Source organism: Silurus aristotelis (assembly GCF_946808225.1).
Source record: "Silurus aristotelis genome assembly, chromosome: 2".
Taxonomy (NCBI): domain Eukaryota; kingdom Metazoa; phylum Chordata; class Actinopteri; order Siluriformes; family Siluridae; genus Silurus; species Silurus aristotelis.
Genome location: NC_139575.1, coordinates 32,506,612 through 32,523,992, shown reverse-complemented (window position 1 = coordinate 32,523,992; position 17,381 = coordinate 32,506,612). Strand labels below are relative to the sequence as shown.

Sequence of the window (17,381 nt, the reverse complement as noted above, 5' to 3'; positions counted from 1 at the left end):
ACCAAATATTGTATGTACAGTAAATGAACATACTTTTCAGAAGGCCAACAATTCACTAAAAATGTTCTTTGATTAGTTTTTTGAAGTATAAAAATTTTTCGAGAGAGTGAATTGGTGGGTTTTTGTTAAATGTGAGCCAAAATCATCACAATTAAAAGACTCAAACTACTTCAGTTGGTGTGCATTGAATTTATTTCATACACGAGTGTGACAATTTGAGTTGAATTACTGAAATAAACAAACTTTTCCACGATAATCATTAAGATGCACCTGTAGGTTTCAGTTAAATCGACAATTTGGTTATGTCAAATACTTTAAGAATACTAGTGAAATGTTCTATATGATGCATGTTTTTATCAGTAAAAATATTTTATCAGAGTTAATTGCTAATATTTCATATGTTACACCATAGTGGATTAACATAGGCAATTTTTTTAATTCATTTTTTAAATATATACATTTTATTAGGAACCCACACAAAGAATTCCACTTAGGATTATTAAATAATTTGCTGAGTCAGACAAAAAATGTTATTGGGTCAGTCCCTGCTTAAACCAATTACTATTGATGAGCCAATAGTGGAAATTAAAAAAAGGATCAGAAGAAAATGACACTATATAGTCTGCTCCTGTATTGATTAGTAAATTCGGAAGATGAACATTTAGGTGCTTTACGACTTAGGTGAGCGAAGTTCAGGATTTTCCTTCTCACACATAATTCAACATAAAACATCAGTTACTTGTTATATCCATTCCAGTTATGTACCTCTGCTCCTCACTACTGTACACTACTGTAATCTGATCACTAGAGGGAAGACTTGAACGGCTAAGTGAATACTGATGGTGGATTTGAACAGTTACATTGATTCACACCTGGCATTTAAATGGAAGCCTTCATTTCACATAAATATATAAGAAAATTAAATGCATGCATAGAACATAATAATTTATGAATGCATGTGTATGGCTCTTATATATACTGAAATTCATTGGCTCCAAACATGCTGCTGTTTTTCCTCTTGTACATATTTACATACCCGGCTACACATGAGCTTTTTTTTTTTTATTTTTTATGTAGATGTTAACAGGGTGTTTTTCTAGTTTGATTTTAGGTCTGATTTTCTGCATATAAATGGTACAGGCTGTAAAAAAAAAAAAGGCTCTGGTGTGTTTTCCTTATTTGCTACTTCTCTGTTCCACCTCTATGCTCCTCGGTGTATTCTGGCTTATAAATGTACTTGACATTAAATCAGTGTACTATGGTTTGAGTTATGACGTCATACTGCATTTGTATCATAGTGTACTTTTTGCTGCTGTTGGAAAAAAAAAATCCCCCCAAAGAAGAGATATAACCTGAAGCAAAAAATAGAAACAGACGGTCTTAACCATAAGCATTATCCGTTGAGAAATAGGTGGATGCTGCTTGTGTCGCCCCCCACAAGCCCCCCTCCCTTCCCCTGTCCTCCAGCCTGGATTGGTGGTATAATTGATCACTCATGGTGCATTGGCCAGGGATTGGATGAATTGAGAGGATTATCCCGGTTTACGGGTCTTTGCTGTGTGTGTGTGTGTTTTTGCCCGGCTACACATCTCAGGTCCTGCCCATTCCTCGCGCTCGGTAAAGGTTGCGCGCGCAGCGGGGATGCAGAAGGAGTGGCGGAGCGCGCGCACGAATGGTGCAGACTCGCATCTTTTGCAAGCGCCCTAATCTCCACAGTTCACCAGCTGCCCTTTCTCTTCTCCTCGCCGCCTGGGCAATGGTCCGGTGAGTCGTAAATGGACGAGACTCTTTGACTCTTGAAGGTGCACCTCACCGGGGCAGTCTACGGGACCCAAGGCGAGAGACATAGCATTCCAACAGGCCGGTGGGTGTTGGTCGTCAACCGCAACCATGGGCACGGTGCTCTCCATATCTCCCACCTCCAGGAAAGGAGGGATTCTGGATGAAAAAACAGAGGCTGGACACGGTGCCAGTGGCAAGACGGAGAAAAGCCTGAAGCGTCATTCTGTTCTCATATCAGCCCTGACGTGGAAGAGGTTAGTGGCCGCGTCTGCAAAAAAGAAGAGTGCCAAAAAAGTGAACCCCAATCCTCCACAGATCAGTAACCCTGTGGACCAGCTGAACACCGAAAATCTCAAGAAATCGCAATCGGGCTCTGAGCGCAAAAAGCCTGGCCCGCTAGCTGTGCCGGTTCCGACTGTTCCAGATAAAAGCCTCCGTTCCAATCAAAACCAGAACGCCTCACAAAACGGAAAACAGCTCCTTCCAGTCCAGAGGCAGGCCAGCACCAGGTCAATAATCTCCCCACGCCGCGTGATCGTCCAGGCATCCACTGGCGAACTGCTGCGCTGCTTGAGCGAGTTCATGTGCCGCAGGTGCTACAAGCTCAAAGAGCTGAGCCCCAACGAGATCATCCTGTGGTTCCGTAACGTCGATCGCTCTCTGCTCATCCAAGGGTGGCAGGACCAAGGATTCATCACTCCTGCCAATCTCGTGTTTGTCTACCTGCTGTGTCGGGAAGCCGTGACCGAGGACATCAGCAGCGAGTACGAGCTACAGGCCACGTTCCTCACCTGCTTGTACCTGGCCTATTCCTACATGGGAAACGAGATCTCGTACCCGCTCAAGCCTTTTCTGGTCGAGACCAACAAGGAGGTGTTCTGGGAGCGCTCGCTGCGCATTATTGACAAAATGAGTGGCAAAATGCTGCAGATCAACGCCGACCCGCACTACTTCACCGAGGTTTTCCAGGACCTCAAGAACGAAGGAGGCCCGAAGGACACTAACGCCAAATGGACAAACACATTGGATCGCTAGCTTTATTTTTCAGAGAAGCTCTAGCTCTCTTTCTGTCAAACCTACTCATATATACACCCCGGCTGTGAAGGGTGGATTGAATGTAAAGGCCCTGAACGGGAGAAAAGCGTAAAGGCGTCTGGTTCACGCTATGTACTGCCGGTGAAAAAAAAAATCCAATCAAATAAGGCCTCACCTCCAAAGACAGGGGTTTCATGTTATTATATGTGTATAATAACCATCAAGATGACCCCGTGAATGTCAGCAGGGGGTTTTCTGGGGGTCTACTTCTAGTTTACTTATAATGCATGCTTAAAGTATTCTAATTGTATCTTCGTTGTGGCTTTTAAAAGAAAAGAGAGAAAGAAAAAAGTGAAGAAAAAGAAAATGCTACCTGGTGCCGGGCTACAGTGAGAGGTGTATATAATGTTAGCTTGTGCGTCAGTGTTCAGATCTTTTATTTCTCTATCCATTTGAAACTATTTTTTTTTTTTGCGCTAGAGACTAGACGCGATGTTATCACCGACGCTGAGCTGTCCGTGGTGCTGGCCTCCGACAAATACACACACACACACACACACACACACACGCACACACACACACACACACACACACACTGCTCACGTGTTCTCTGATGCTATCTATCTATTTAAGCGTTGAATGTACCTATTTTGCAACAAAAAATCAACAATTCTCTACCGTCCAATGTGCCAATTGTTATAGTATAAAACGTATGTTTTATATTGTATATTTGAAAATATATGAATAACAAATATGTTCCGGCTCCTTTTCTTAAAAATATATAAAAAAGCTAATTTACTACTTTGCTTTATATATATATATATATATATATATATATATATATATATATATATATATATATATATATATATATATATATATATATATGAAGTCATAGAAAACACGAGATAATCTATGACTTCATATATATATATATATATATATATATATATATATATATATATATATATATATATATATATATATATATATATATGAAGTCATAGATTATCTCGTGTTTTTCATATTATCCAGGCTGGAATGAAAAAGTAAAAAAAAGAGATGGGAAAAAGCTAGAATTATTTGCGCACGTTTGCTCTGCTGTGGCAGTTTGTTGACATCACACATAAAAAAAAAAAAGCAACAGTTTGATTAGACCTTTCTATCATGGCAGACAGAGGATAGTCATCTCATGATTAGGAGATAATCATGCAGATGAAGACTATTACAGCACCCTGACACTAATCTTAAATCTAATCCTTTGATGATATAACAGCATTTTGGTGGATAGGTATTTTTTTCTGCATGTGTCAAGCTGATATTATCTAAGAGGATAAAAATATCCTGTTTATACTGAAGCATGTGGTTTGTTTAACAGTCAGAGCAGGCCCCAGTTTTTGAGCTTTTATTGTCTAGGTCGCTGACTGTGGTGCTGAAACCTCACTTCAATTAAAATCACCCTTCACACTTTGTTCTTTTTTAAACAAATGATTAGCTTGAGCTAATCTGCTTCAAGAACAGCTAATGTGCTATCTCTGAGGTCTATTTAATTGAAAACAAAAGGGTTACTTCTGCACTCTGGAGGTCACCTTTCCCCGACACGACACAGCCTGCGGTGTGATCTGTGAGATTAGATCAAAATCAATATTCTGCATTGTTAACAGCAGGATAAAGAACAGGTTGAATTTCTGAAGCTTCCTGAATTACATGTCTTTTTCTTCACAAAGTAATATCTATTGTTTACATGCATTTTGCAAGCATCTCAAAAAAACAAACAAAAAAACATTTCATTATTAAAACCCCTAAACGTCAGATTGCAGCCTCTTTGCTCTATCAGCACAGGTCTGTTGCAATAGATGCACAGAGACACTGTAAGATTAACGGTGGGGGTTGCGTGACTCATTACGAGAGTAAAATAAAGCAGTAGGTTCTGAATCCCCAGAATTTGTGAATAGAGCACGTGGGTCTGGAGCTCATCCTACTGATTGGCTGGAATTTGGTGCAGTCTGACAGAGGTGTCACTGTGACGGAGGAGCTGCAGAACCGGCCACAGGAATTCTGCATTCCCATGCGTCACTATGGCAACGCTCACAAATGCAGGATGGAGCTTTTAGAAGTAATGCGTTGCAGCAAGTCGCAGATTTAAAAGATAAACCCAGTGAGTGCTGCAAACATTGTACCACAAGCATTACAAGCAAAGCCCCAAAACCTCCTTATGCCAGTTCAGTTATGGTCAAGTGCTTCCAAAGCTCTCTATAAAACTATAAATGCAACTCTGGCTCAGTAAGCAAAGATGTGCCTCAGTATGCAAGGCTCTCGGGTGTATCTATCCAAGCAGTGTTCTACTTTCTTATTAAGTATGTTAGTTATATAAGTGCAGTGTGAAGTCATCCTGAATGATGCAGCCGTAGAAACACAGTTTCCTTGGAGACCTCTGAGGAGAGGCGCTGTAAAAATGTTGTTTTATCAGTAATTCATAAAAGCGCATTAGATTACCAGCCTGTTGATAGTGACATGATTCATGATGCTATTTTGGATAGCCATGGCAAACGACCAAATTGCAAGTGTTTAATTAGACCTTACTGTCTTTAATAAAATATTGTGTTTATTTAAGCCCAGATGCACAAAATGAACAATGGTTCATTTAGCACTGCCCATTTGACTTAAAAATGAACTGTATATCAAAAGTCAGTGCCATTTTACTTATTTATAGCTATGTTTTGTACATTAATTTGAGAAGCACTTGCAACTTCCTTAGAACTGATAATAGATATCAGTGAAATTGAATTACAAAGAATTAATATTTTATAATATCCCATAACATAGTGTATCTATGCAGTGTAACAAATGTGCATATGCTGACATGGAAATATATCATTGTGTTAGTAGTTGTGAAGGAATTTATCTGCAGTTTTTTTTTTAAAGAATGTTTTAAAAAACATTACTGAATCAAAGTAATTGAGCTCTTATATGGCTAATATCCGAATATAAGTTACTTATAAAACTAGCTTAAATGTTGAAACAACTACTACTAATACTATTTCTAAGCATTCGTAGAAGTAGTGGTAGTAATGAATGATGTTATAGTTTTATCTGATTGTAGTTTTTTATAGTAACCGATATGACATCCATGAGACAATTTAATTCCTGTTATCCCTCACATTATAACAGATAAATCCTAAACACTAATGTCCTCACCAGCTTCACTTTCTTTACTCCCTTGACATTTTCAAGCTTAAAAAAACACAGCTGTGCCAGGTTACTGAGAAATTGCAAACTATGATTCTGTTCAAAGAGCATCAGTAAAGTTTATGTTCGCACTATTACATTGCCTTTAAAAATTAATCTACAGGACACAGTTGGCCTGGGTAAAAATAAATGCCCTCCTTAGACTAACGCCAGGTCAGTTGGCAAGAGGAAACCACAGGATGTTTGCTCTTATTCATTTCTCAGCTTCTAAACCCTCTCCAGTTCTAAGAAAGCGATGACATCATTGAGAATTTTTGAGTGCAGTGTTACAGAATGCATACTGGGCATTTAGAAAATGTGCAGTACCTTCAGGAGTTATGTGCCATGGATGTGAATGGCACGATGCATGACTTCTCATCAGCCTCAACGACTCAGCCATGCATCTACATGCTTAAAATTATTTCAATTCCAGACTTTCTTTTGGAGTCTGCAGGGTTTTCAACATATTCTAATGGTGTATTGTGATTATGAATTACTTAACGTGTTATTACTGCTTCCTACTGAGAATGAAAGTGTTGTTCTTTAGGCTGCTAACGATGAATATAAATCAAGTGTTGAATTCATTCATTCAAAAAGTAACCTCTATTGAGGGTAAGAAATACAGTGGTACCCCGCTTATCGACCTTAATCCGCAAACAGCCCAAAGAACAATATCAACACTTTCATTATCAGTAAGACACAGTGTTAACAGTAATTACCAGTGCTATATGTCTTTGCAAGTACAATGCTACATTGTCATGATGACTGGTTTCCACTAGTGCAAAGCTTCACCAAAACAACACATACTTAACAATTTTTCTGTGATTGAATGGAGAATATTCAGGTGCCTTGTTCACTAAGGTTGATGAGAAGTTGTGCATTATACCACCCACGTGCAGACTAGTAATGCATGCAGTTTGTTATTCGTCTGTCCCTATCAACAAATCTCCTAAACCACCTTAAATCTGCATCATGTACTGGTTTATATGTACTGGCCCAGGTCATGTGTTATCACTGTTAAGCATGAAGGATGGTACAGGTTTACAACTTAAAAACTTTTTTTGACTTGTTTATGGCTGTGCCTCATTCATAGAAAATAAATAGGAGGGCCAGTAAAAAAAAACGTAAACATCATCGGTTGCATAGTCCATCAGATGTGCTGTCAAAATGGTGATGGAAGCAGTGGGAAGGAATACAGCTGAAAAAATTCTGATACACTAATGAATCCTGGTCCAAAGTTTCTGTCTATATACATTATATAAATAAAATTACCACTTCCTTGTAGATTTTCCTGTGTGTTTGTCATCAGTATTGAATTCCATCACAAGTGGTTGGTTAATATTATGGCTTCAACAAAAACATTTGTGTCAAACAAACTTCTCATGTGTTATCCAAAATTTTCTACACCCTGTTCATATGCCATTTCTTAAAAAGGTGTCTCTTGCACCTCTTGCTTTGCTATTATGTTTATTGAGGGCAGGGAGAAAGTGTACAATTGTATTAAGAGATATAAAATACGTTTAACAATGTTCTACTTGTTTTGATTGGGCTGTAAGTTGGGCATCTTTACCTGTAAGGGTTCATAAATCTGTAGTACTAATAATTGAACCAGCTCCTCTACCAAAGGTTTTGATCAAAGGCATCTCTCACTAAAACCGGCGTGCCTGCCCAAATATCAAGTCACAGAAAAGAAATGATTTAGAAAACAAAAACAGTAAGACATACAAAAAAAAAGACTCTACAGGTCATATAGATGAAGAGTGTCAATTCAAATGGAGGACTGGTTGGACTGGGAGCACCTCCCAAAATCTTCTTTTTGCAGGATCTGTTAATAAGCAGACATTTAAAAGTGGATATACCTGCAGGCTCACCTCACCTTCAACCGATATGTCCTTTTCCATGCACTACTTAATCCAGGTTATGATAGACTGAAACTGAATCTGAGTTTGTGTATCCTCTTGAATACTAACAAGCTCATCTTGAACTAGTTTAACAAGGAAAGTGCAAAAGAAAGATGATGGGGTACAACCTGCATCTAGGTTTGTCCCCACATAGCTTTCTACCAAATAATGGCGTATAAGGGTACAGATCATAGCCATGATTTTTCTCTCTCTTTTTCTATTAATCTTATATATAGTTACAGCAACAAACTCTATTATAATACCTTTTATGATATTTAATTTGCAGTCATTGGTTGGTGTGGCCAATCATCGATGCGATGTGTTTGGCTGGTTAGGAGAGTTGGTCATCTAAACTATGGCTAATTACTCCGTCCTTATGTATATATAATAAGACGCCTTAGCAGTGTTTTCATCACAGAAAAAACATCAGCAACTGAGGAAAATGTACATATAGTCATTTATTTTTAATTTACTATTTATATTTTTATAATTACATTTGTTAATATATTGAATTATGTCTGTCTTAGGTTGTTTACTGCTTAATAGGGGTGTAATGGTACACACAATTCACAGTTCGGTACGCCCCTCGGTTTCAGTCAAGGTTCGGTTAAAGTTTAGTACAGTTAGAGGGAAGAAATGCAAAACATCTTGAATCCATAGCGACTTCCTGATTAGCGGCTATCTATAAACTTATGCGCATTTATTTATTTATTTGTTTGTTCGTTTATTTATTGACATATCTGTATGAGCATTTAGAAAACAGGGCAATTTGGGCCAGTTTTTTTCATTTGCTGAAAAAAAATTTTTGATAAGTAATTTTTTTTATTTTCTTTGTCTCATTTAAGCACAGATCAATGCCTCGGTTGCATCGTGATTCTTTTTATAAACAACAAAAAAAGATTTAAAAAAAAACAACAACAAAAAACAGTCACGTTCCTAATTACTGTGTGCATCATGATTAAATATTTGTTTGCAGTGTGTGAAATGAAGTGTGGGATTGTACATTTAACCATGATTATTTCTGTTGTAGGGGTGATTTAATTGGGCTACCACTTCATTCTGGACAGTGTGACCAGCTTGTTCCCTTTACAATAGAAGAAGAAGGAGATTGTTAAGGAGGAGATTGTTAAGAACACTAAAATCCTAGGTGTCCACCTGGTTGAAAACTTTACCCAGTCCCTCAATATCTCACTTTTCTGAAAGAGCCAATACATTCAAACCATTTTTCCTCAATAAGCCATTCTACTCCTCATTATCAAAGGACTGACAAACACACACACACACACACACACACACACACACACACACACACACCCATACACACACATACATACACATACACACACACACACACACACACACACACACACACACACACACACACACACACACACACACACACACAGTAAACAAATTAATTCTTTATTTAAACTTTTTACAGAAATAACTGCTACTAAACCACTAGTGTATACATGTGTATATTTTATTACTAGATGGACAATTTCTTTGCACTATCACACATTTAGCTCTGTGTACTGCTTAGCAATACACATAAATTGCTGTTTTTAATGTCTAATTGTGTCTTCTGTTTGCACATATTTGTCGTCTTGTGTCAATTTATGTTGTTCTGTGTAGCACCTTGGTCCTGGGGGAACGTTGCTTTGTTTCACTATGTATTCTGGCTAAAATGACAATGAACAGCCACTTGACATCACTATTCTTTTTGAATCCACTTCCTGAATGCATTAATTAAGGTTTGAATTTTTTTATAGGTATTATAGGTGAATTGTCATTTAAAGCATTTATTTGCAGAACATGACAACTGGTCAAAATAACAAAAAGATGAATTTTCAGAATTATTTCAAATAATGTAAAGAAAAGCAGTTTCTATTTAATTTTAAACAACACATGCTTATATTTTATCTTAAAAGGAGTTAATTTGGTAGAATAACGCTGATTTTTAATTACAGCTTTTTATGTGTCTTGGCATGCTCTCCACCAGTCTTTCACATTGCTGTCAGATGACTTTATGCCAATCCTGGAGCAAACATTCAAGCTGCTTTGTTTGATGGCTTGTGACCACCTTTCTTACTTTAATATGGACGTTTCAATTAGGTTTAGGTCTGAAGAATTGGCTGGCCATAACAGGGTCTTGATCTGGTGGTCCTCCATCCACACATTGATTGACCTGATTGTGAGACATGGAGCATTGTCCTTCTGGGAAAAAAAAAACAATTCACAGAATTGGGAAACATTGTCAGAGCAGAAGGAAGTTTTTTCTTTCAGGACAACCTTGTATGTGACTTGATTCCTAAGCCCTTCACAAAGACAAATGTGCTCGATTCCAGTCTTGCACCCCCAGATCATCACAAATCATCCACCAAATTTTAGAGTGGGTGCAAAATACTGTGGCATGTAGGCCTCTACACGTCTACATCTAACCATTAGACCACTGTCCTTAATGTGCACTTCACCCCAGCTGGCATTTTCCAGTCTTTTTGTAGGCCACTCTATGCCCATGTTTGCCCCTTCTGCATTTCTGTATTTCTGAAAACCATCATTATTTATTTTTAATAGACTATAATGGAAACATGCTCTAGACATTGTGTATGCTTCTAACTTTGTGGAAATATGTTTAGAATGGCTAATATATAGGTGCGTCACTATTAATCTATTATACTGTTCTATACTTTATGTGGAAGCCACTACACCCATGTAAACAATATCTTCATGAAGCAGGCTTTGTGTACTGGGTCAATGTCATGCCAGAACAGTTTTGAGGTTCCTGGTTCAGGGAAATATTAATGCTAACACAATAAAGACATCTTATACATTTGTGTGCCTCCTACATTGTGGTAACAGTTGGGGAAAAAACACATATGGCTGGAAAAGCCACATGTCCCAGTTCATATAGTCTGATAATGTGTAACTTTTCAACACATTCGGTGTGCTATAGCTAATGGGCCATTGTTCCAGTCCAGTACATGTTTGCTTATATGTTTGAGTGACACAGAAACTACAGCCTGTGGCTAAGAGAAAAGATCAGAATGCTTTTTTTTTTTAAAAGCTTTCCTTGTCCATTTCCTTGTCATTTCTCAAAGAAAGAGAAAAAGAGAACATTCCAAAAACTCGCAGAATTCAGCATAGCCTGCTAGGATGCTATATTATGCATAGTCAAGGTTCTTCTAACCCTGAGGCTGGAAACGTATTCTCTCGTGGGTATATATTTTGTACATTTTTAGTAGAACATAAAAAAGGTATACTCTTGTACCTTTAAAAAAGATGATTAACAGTTGTTGTTCAAGAAACAAAAATGTACAGTAACCATGTCTATGAAATGTAGTTTTTATGATTACATCATTGCCATCGCAGCAGGGTGTTCATCTTAGGAAACATTCTGCCAGTAACTAACATAATTACATTTTGTCTCAAGAGTAGTGTTACATGAACAATGCTAACAATAAAAAATTTGCATAGCTAAACAATCCTGGTACACAATTATTCTACAAACATCACAGTACTACAGCCAGAATGAGACCCATCCATTCAAACTCACTGCTGGAGCACAACATTAAAAGTCAGTGCATCCAGGACAATGCAGCTTTAAACCAATTCAGTTACTTCTCCAGGTAATCTTCAAAAAATGCTTCTCTCTTTCAGGCACTGAACCTTGGAACAGTCTAATCTAACTCCTGCATCGTTCAACTCAGTGGGCAGAATCCTGTCTCTGTAGATAATTCTTTAATATGCTGGTACCAGGAGAAAGCCCGACAAAGCAGTGCCAGAAGAGCAACAGAGAGAAAGCCAGCTTGGAAACCAAAATCTCTCATACATTTTACTGTATTATAAAACAGGCTAACAATAAAAGGACATGATAAATATTCAGCTTTATTAAGTAGCCCTAATCGGCTAAATGAGGATAAGGAATGAGGAAAATAAGAAAGAGGGAAGGTTGGATGATGTGGAGATAGTGAAGCATGAAGTCGATAGGATTAGTAAGGAGGAAGTAAAAGCAGCGATTAAGAGGATGAAGAGTGAAAAGTCGGTTGGAGCAGATGACATACCAGTAAAAGCATGGAGATGTTTAGAAGAGATGGCAGTGGAGTTTTTAACAAGATTGTTTAACAAGATTTTGGAAAGTGAGAGGATTCCTGAGGAATGGAGAAGGAGTGTGCTGGTAACGGTGTTTAAGTATAAGGGAGATATGCAGACCTGCATTGACTACAGGGGAATAAAGTTAGTCAGTCACACCATGAAGTTATGGGAAAGAGTAGTGTAAGCCAGGCTGAGGGAAGAGGTGACCATCTGTGAGCAACAGAATTGCTTTATGCTGAGGATGAGCACCACAGATGCAATATTTGCTTTATAGTTGCATTGTGTGTTTGGTTTAGGAGAAAGCGTACGACAGGGTTCAGAGAGTGGGAGTTGTGGCATTGTATGTATTGTAAGTCAGCTGTGACAGAGAAGTATATAAGGGTGGAGCAGACATGTATGAGGACAGTGTGACAGCAGTGAAGTGTGCAGTAAAAACCACAGACTGGTTCAAGTTGTAGATTGGACTGCATCAAGGATCGGCTCTAAGCCCTTTTCTGTTTGCAGTGGTGATGGACAGGCTGAAGGATGAGGTCAGACAGAAGTCTCCGTGGACTATGATGTTTGTGGATGATATTGTGAATTGTGGTAAGAGTAGGGAGCAGGTTGAGAAGAGCCTGGAGAGGTAAGCGTATGTGCTGAAGGGGAATGAAAGTAAGGTGGAGTACGACAGAGTACATGTGTGTGAATGAGAGGGAGGGCAGTGGAGTGGTGCAGTTGCAGGGAGAAGAGGTGGTAAAGGTGGAGGAGTTCAGGTACCTGGAGTCAACAGTGCAAAGTAATGAAAAGTGTGTAAGAGAAGTGAAGTAAAGAGTGCAGGCAGGGTGGAGTGGGTGGAGAAGAGTGGCAGGAGTGATTTGTGATAGAAGGGTATCTGCAGGTTAACTATTTAAGAAATCTGAAGGTTATCGCCTCAACCTACACCAGCCTGACTTTACCGATGCTCTTGTGGCTGAATGAGCACAAATCTCTACAATTAAGCTACACAATTTTATAAACATCCTCTGATAAGATTGGCGGTTGTTATAACAAATTTACTCTCTGTAGTTTAACTCTCTGTTGTTTAGCATTAATCTACATTTTGTATTAAGTATTTTGTATGTTACTGTAGTATTAAAGTATTTAAAAAAGCGATTACTGGCCACTTTAATAGGAATACACATGCTCATTCATACAGTTATGCAATCAGCCAATCATACGCATACAATACATAAAATCATGCAGAAGCAAGGTTTGTAAAGAGCTTTAATTAATGTTCTTTTGCTGTTGTAGTCCATTCATTTCAGTTCCACACCTAATGCTTTTCTGCTCAGCATGGTTGAAATATACAATATTGGCAAAAAAAAAGAGACGTGGCCATAAGTATGTTGAGTGATCTTTGAGCATCGCATTTTACGTTTAGTCCGAATTTCCACTTATAATTCCTTCCACTCTTCTGGGAAGATGTTCCACTAAATTTTGGAGTATGCTTGCATGTGTACATTTGAGTTCATCAGCCACGATGATGTTAGTAAAGTCAAGTCAAGTCAAGTCAAGTTTCAATTTATCCCAAAGGTGTTTAGTAGGATTGATATGAGAGCTCTATAGCAGGCCATTCAAGATCTTCCTCTCCAAACCATGTAAACCATATCTTCATGGAGCTTGCTTTGTGCACGCCATGCTGGAACATGTTTGGGTTTCGAAGTTCAACACAAATTATTATTATACCGCATCCCAAGACATCCTATAAAATGGTGTGCCTCCAGTTTTGTGGTAACAGTTTGGAGTGGAACCAAATATGTCAGGAAAGGTCAGGTGTCACAATACTTTTGTTTATGTAGTGTAGGTTGTTATTTAGGTTATAAAATTGTATTCATCCTGTCAGCTTGAACCAGCAATTTTTTTTCTGACATCTCTGATTTACAAGGTGTTTCCACATACATACATGCTACTTATTGGAGTCTCTTTTTTGATTGTTTGTTTGTTATTATTTCACACCATATTGTGTACAATCTACAGAAAATTCCTGACAATCTCAACCTTGCTCATCTGTCACCAACAAGCATTTTATAATTAAAGTATCTGACATCAAATGTACTCCCTTCTGATGTTTATGAATTTTAAATTAAGCACTGTACGATTTTATTCATTTTACTGCTGTCACAAAATTGACTAATTGCTTACATTTTCAAAAGGATAGGTGTTCCTATTAAAGTGATTGATCAGTGTATTTGCCATTATAGGTTTCTGCAGTTTATTAAAATAAGTAGAAATTCTTTAAAAGCCAGCCATTTCTGGGACAGTGTTCTGTGAGTTCAGGGAGATCTTTGTTCTGGGAGCAACATTGTGCTGTAATTCTTGACTATTTTTTACATATATTTTAATATGTTTTACTTATATATTGAGAGGTAATAAACTTATTCACCTTCCAAATTAGGTTCGGTGTAAAGATCTGGCTTGCTTTACACAATTAACTATGGAAAAATAAATTCAACCACATAGATACACTGACTAAAAAAAAAAAACCAGAGCTTTAAGTAAGCCATCTATCAGAAGGTCATTTTAAATCGTGTAGCTTTACAGTCACCAAATCAAAATTATATTACACATAGACAAGGATTTGGATTTTTTATGTAATATGAGATGTAATAATAATTGAGGAGATGTTTGTACAATTATTATATATATAAAAAAAAAAATGTTTCATGGGCAACTCCTGTGTGACTGGGAAAAGTACTTAAAGCAGTATCATGGCATAGTTTTTTAACCCCTGTCTTTAATTGCTAATGAAATGTTATATGTTAATGTCCAACTGTATAATATATATAGTTGTATAGTATATACCCCACTGTATCCCTTTTCCTAATAACTGGCACAGAACTGTGTGAACAATAAGGCAAGTATGTACAGAAATAACCTTTTTGACCAGATATTTCATGTTCTAAAATAATATACAGTAGAATAGCTCTGATCATGTTTTTTTCTTTCCCTCATTTTCCCTCACATTCATAAATCTCATCCACTGACTCTAGATTCATGCAGCCTTGGTATTCTGACAAAAACAACTCACCCACACACTGGTTAGGTAACATGAGTGAGGGGGAGTCAAGCTCTGAGGTTTGATGATCCTCATATAACCTAGTAGGAATGGAGCTCAAGAAAAAAAAAAGAAAAAAAAAGAAGGAGATACTAGATGACTAAGACAATCAAGTCTCTGGAATTCTGTCGCTTTTTAAAAATAACTCAATAAAGCTATTCAGACACGCTACCAAGAAAATCAGTAATGCTGCTCGGGTACATCCGTGAATTTCATTCATTTTTAGCACGGATTCTCCCGGACACCCTGCACCTTTCAGCAGGAAGCTCCAGTTCCTGTTCCACAAGAAACCTGTGTGTCATAATTAGATGTTTTCATCAATTCCACCTGGTTCTAATGCATGGGGTGTAACATGTTTCATCTTTTCATAGAGAATGACTGAAAGAGGAAAGACATTTTCATATAAGCAGAAAGGCATGGGCATATACTTCTGGGTTTATTAGTTAGGAATTCCCTAAAGACAAAATACAGGTGAAAAGGGTAGAGAAATCTAATAAGAAAAAAATCTGTGTGCCTGAAGATAACACACTTTGTTGTGTGACTTTGTGAGGGAAATATAACACTCATTGTATGGTGCCATCGTTTCTTTGAAAAAAAAACATGATTCACAAAGCTGTGGTGAAGAAGTGTTATGTCGCTGTCTTGAAATTTGACTAGTTATCCCAAAGCACTTGTTTGTCCAAAAGGTCCTGAATAATTTCCAGTAACAGCTGCTATAAAAAAGGCTTTGACTGAAATCGCAGCTTTATGTCAATGCTTTTTTTTTTCAATATGTTATCGTTTCAATAGTAACAGCTAATCCAATGACTATCTACATACACCATATAAACAAAAGTATTGAAACACTTGACATTTCCAGCTATTTGCGGTTCTTTTCCAAACTTTTATCAATAAGGTTGGAGGCAAACAATTGTATAGGACGTCTTTAACGGTTGCTTTGAATTTTCTTTTCACTTGAACTAAGGGACCCAAACATGTTACAGCATGTCCCTGTGCACAAAGCCAGCTCCATGAAGATATGCTTTACATGGGTGGAAGTTATTTTGAGTGGCCTGCTATAGAGCTCTGACCTCAACCCTATGAACACCTTTTGGAGGAATGGGAACGCTGACTCTGCACCCCAAGCCTCCTCACTCTACTTTAGTGTTTTATTTCACTAAAGTCCTTGTGGTTGAATGAGCAAAATCTCTAAAAGTACACTCCAAAATCTAATGGAACATCTTCCCAGAAGAGTGAAAGTTATTATAAAAGGAAATGGGGATTAAATGAAAAGCACACAAATCTAATGGTAAGGATTCTACAAATCTTTGGAAATATAGTGTATTATAAGGCAGGTTTACACAGAAAAATGTATAAGAGTTGATAAGGTGCAGATTTCTCTAAATAGCTGTAAGGGAATATTTATTATTAAAAGAAGGGAGCCTCCAGTGTCTTAGAGTCAGATGTAAAGAGAAGTTAGTTGACTTAACAACAATTAACATTGGAGTTAAATGTATCTACACTGTCAAAAGCATAATCGCAATCATTAGCAAATCTACAGGATACGCCGTTATAAGAAAATAATTAATGTCATAGTGAGCACACGGGTTGTTATTGTCCTGTAACAGCACATCCTGTCATGCTTTATTCCATACTTAGCTAAGGATTCCTAGTTTTCAACACAGGAAACCAACACAACCTCTAAATGAAAAAGAACATGTGCTCTTTCAAGTCCAGACAGAACAGTAGTCAGCCTGTGGTGCCTGATTTTGTCCTGTTCAGCTTCTGATTCACATAATTACAGTGAACGGAGTTTCATATCGTATCCACACCCTCCTTAGCCTTCTGGGGAATTGTTGGCAAAGGGTTGCCATGGCAGCAAACGAAGGCACAAGTAGCAGAATGAGAAAGAGGGTGAGACCCACACTGGCAGTAGGAAGGGAGGAAGCGAGGGTGTGATGGGGATGTGAGGAAGGGAGGGGGGGAACGTCTGGCTCAGAGCACAGAGACAAAAAAAGGAACAGAACAGAACATGGAGGTACTCTGTGCATCTAAGAGAAAAATCCGGAGCAAACCAAAGGAACAGGAAAACATTATGTCTAAATTGTGCACGGTGAAGGATGCAGTGGCCCTCACCTCATTTGTTTGTATTTGCCTTGTTTGTTTGCCCTAGATTAAATTCTTCTGTTAAAAGGGATTTTGCCATTGTTTATTTAATGAGTTTTTCTGGAAAATGCCTAGACTCGTTATTCTTTATCTCTCCTTTATCTCTATCATACAGATGAACT

General features: G+C 37.9%; 1 protein-coding gene across 1 annotated transcript; it reads left to right on the top strand.

Moving 5' to 3' along the window:
• The first annotated feature begins 1,569 nt into the window (after window positions 1-1,569).
• Window positions 1,570-3,571, top strand: cdk5r2a (cyclin dependent kinase 5, regulatory subunit 2a (p39)). The gene has a single exon (XM_083559983.1). It carries the CDS (start codon window positions 1,891-1,893, stop codon window positions 2,815-2,817), a length of 927 nt encoding a protein of 308 aa, XP_083416109.1. The 5' UTR covers window positions 1,570-1,890; the 3' UTR covers window positions 2,818-3,571.
• Window positions 3,572-17,381: the final 13,810 nt, after the last annotated feature.

Coding starts and splice junctions, on each gene's coding strand:
- cdk5r2a (XM_083559983.1), top strand. CDS start 1,891: ATGGGCACGGTGCTCTCCATATCTCCCACCTCCAGGAAAGGAGGGATT.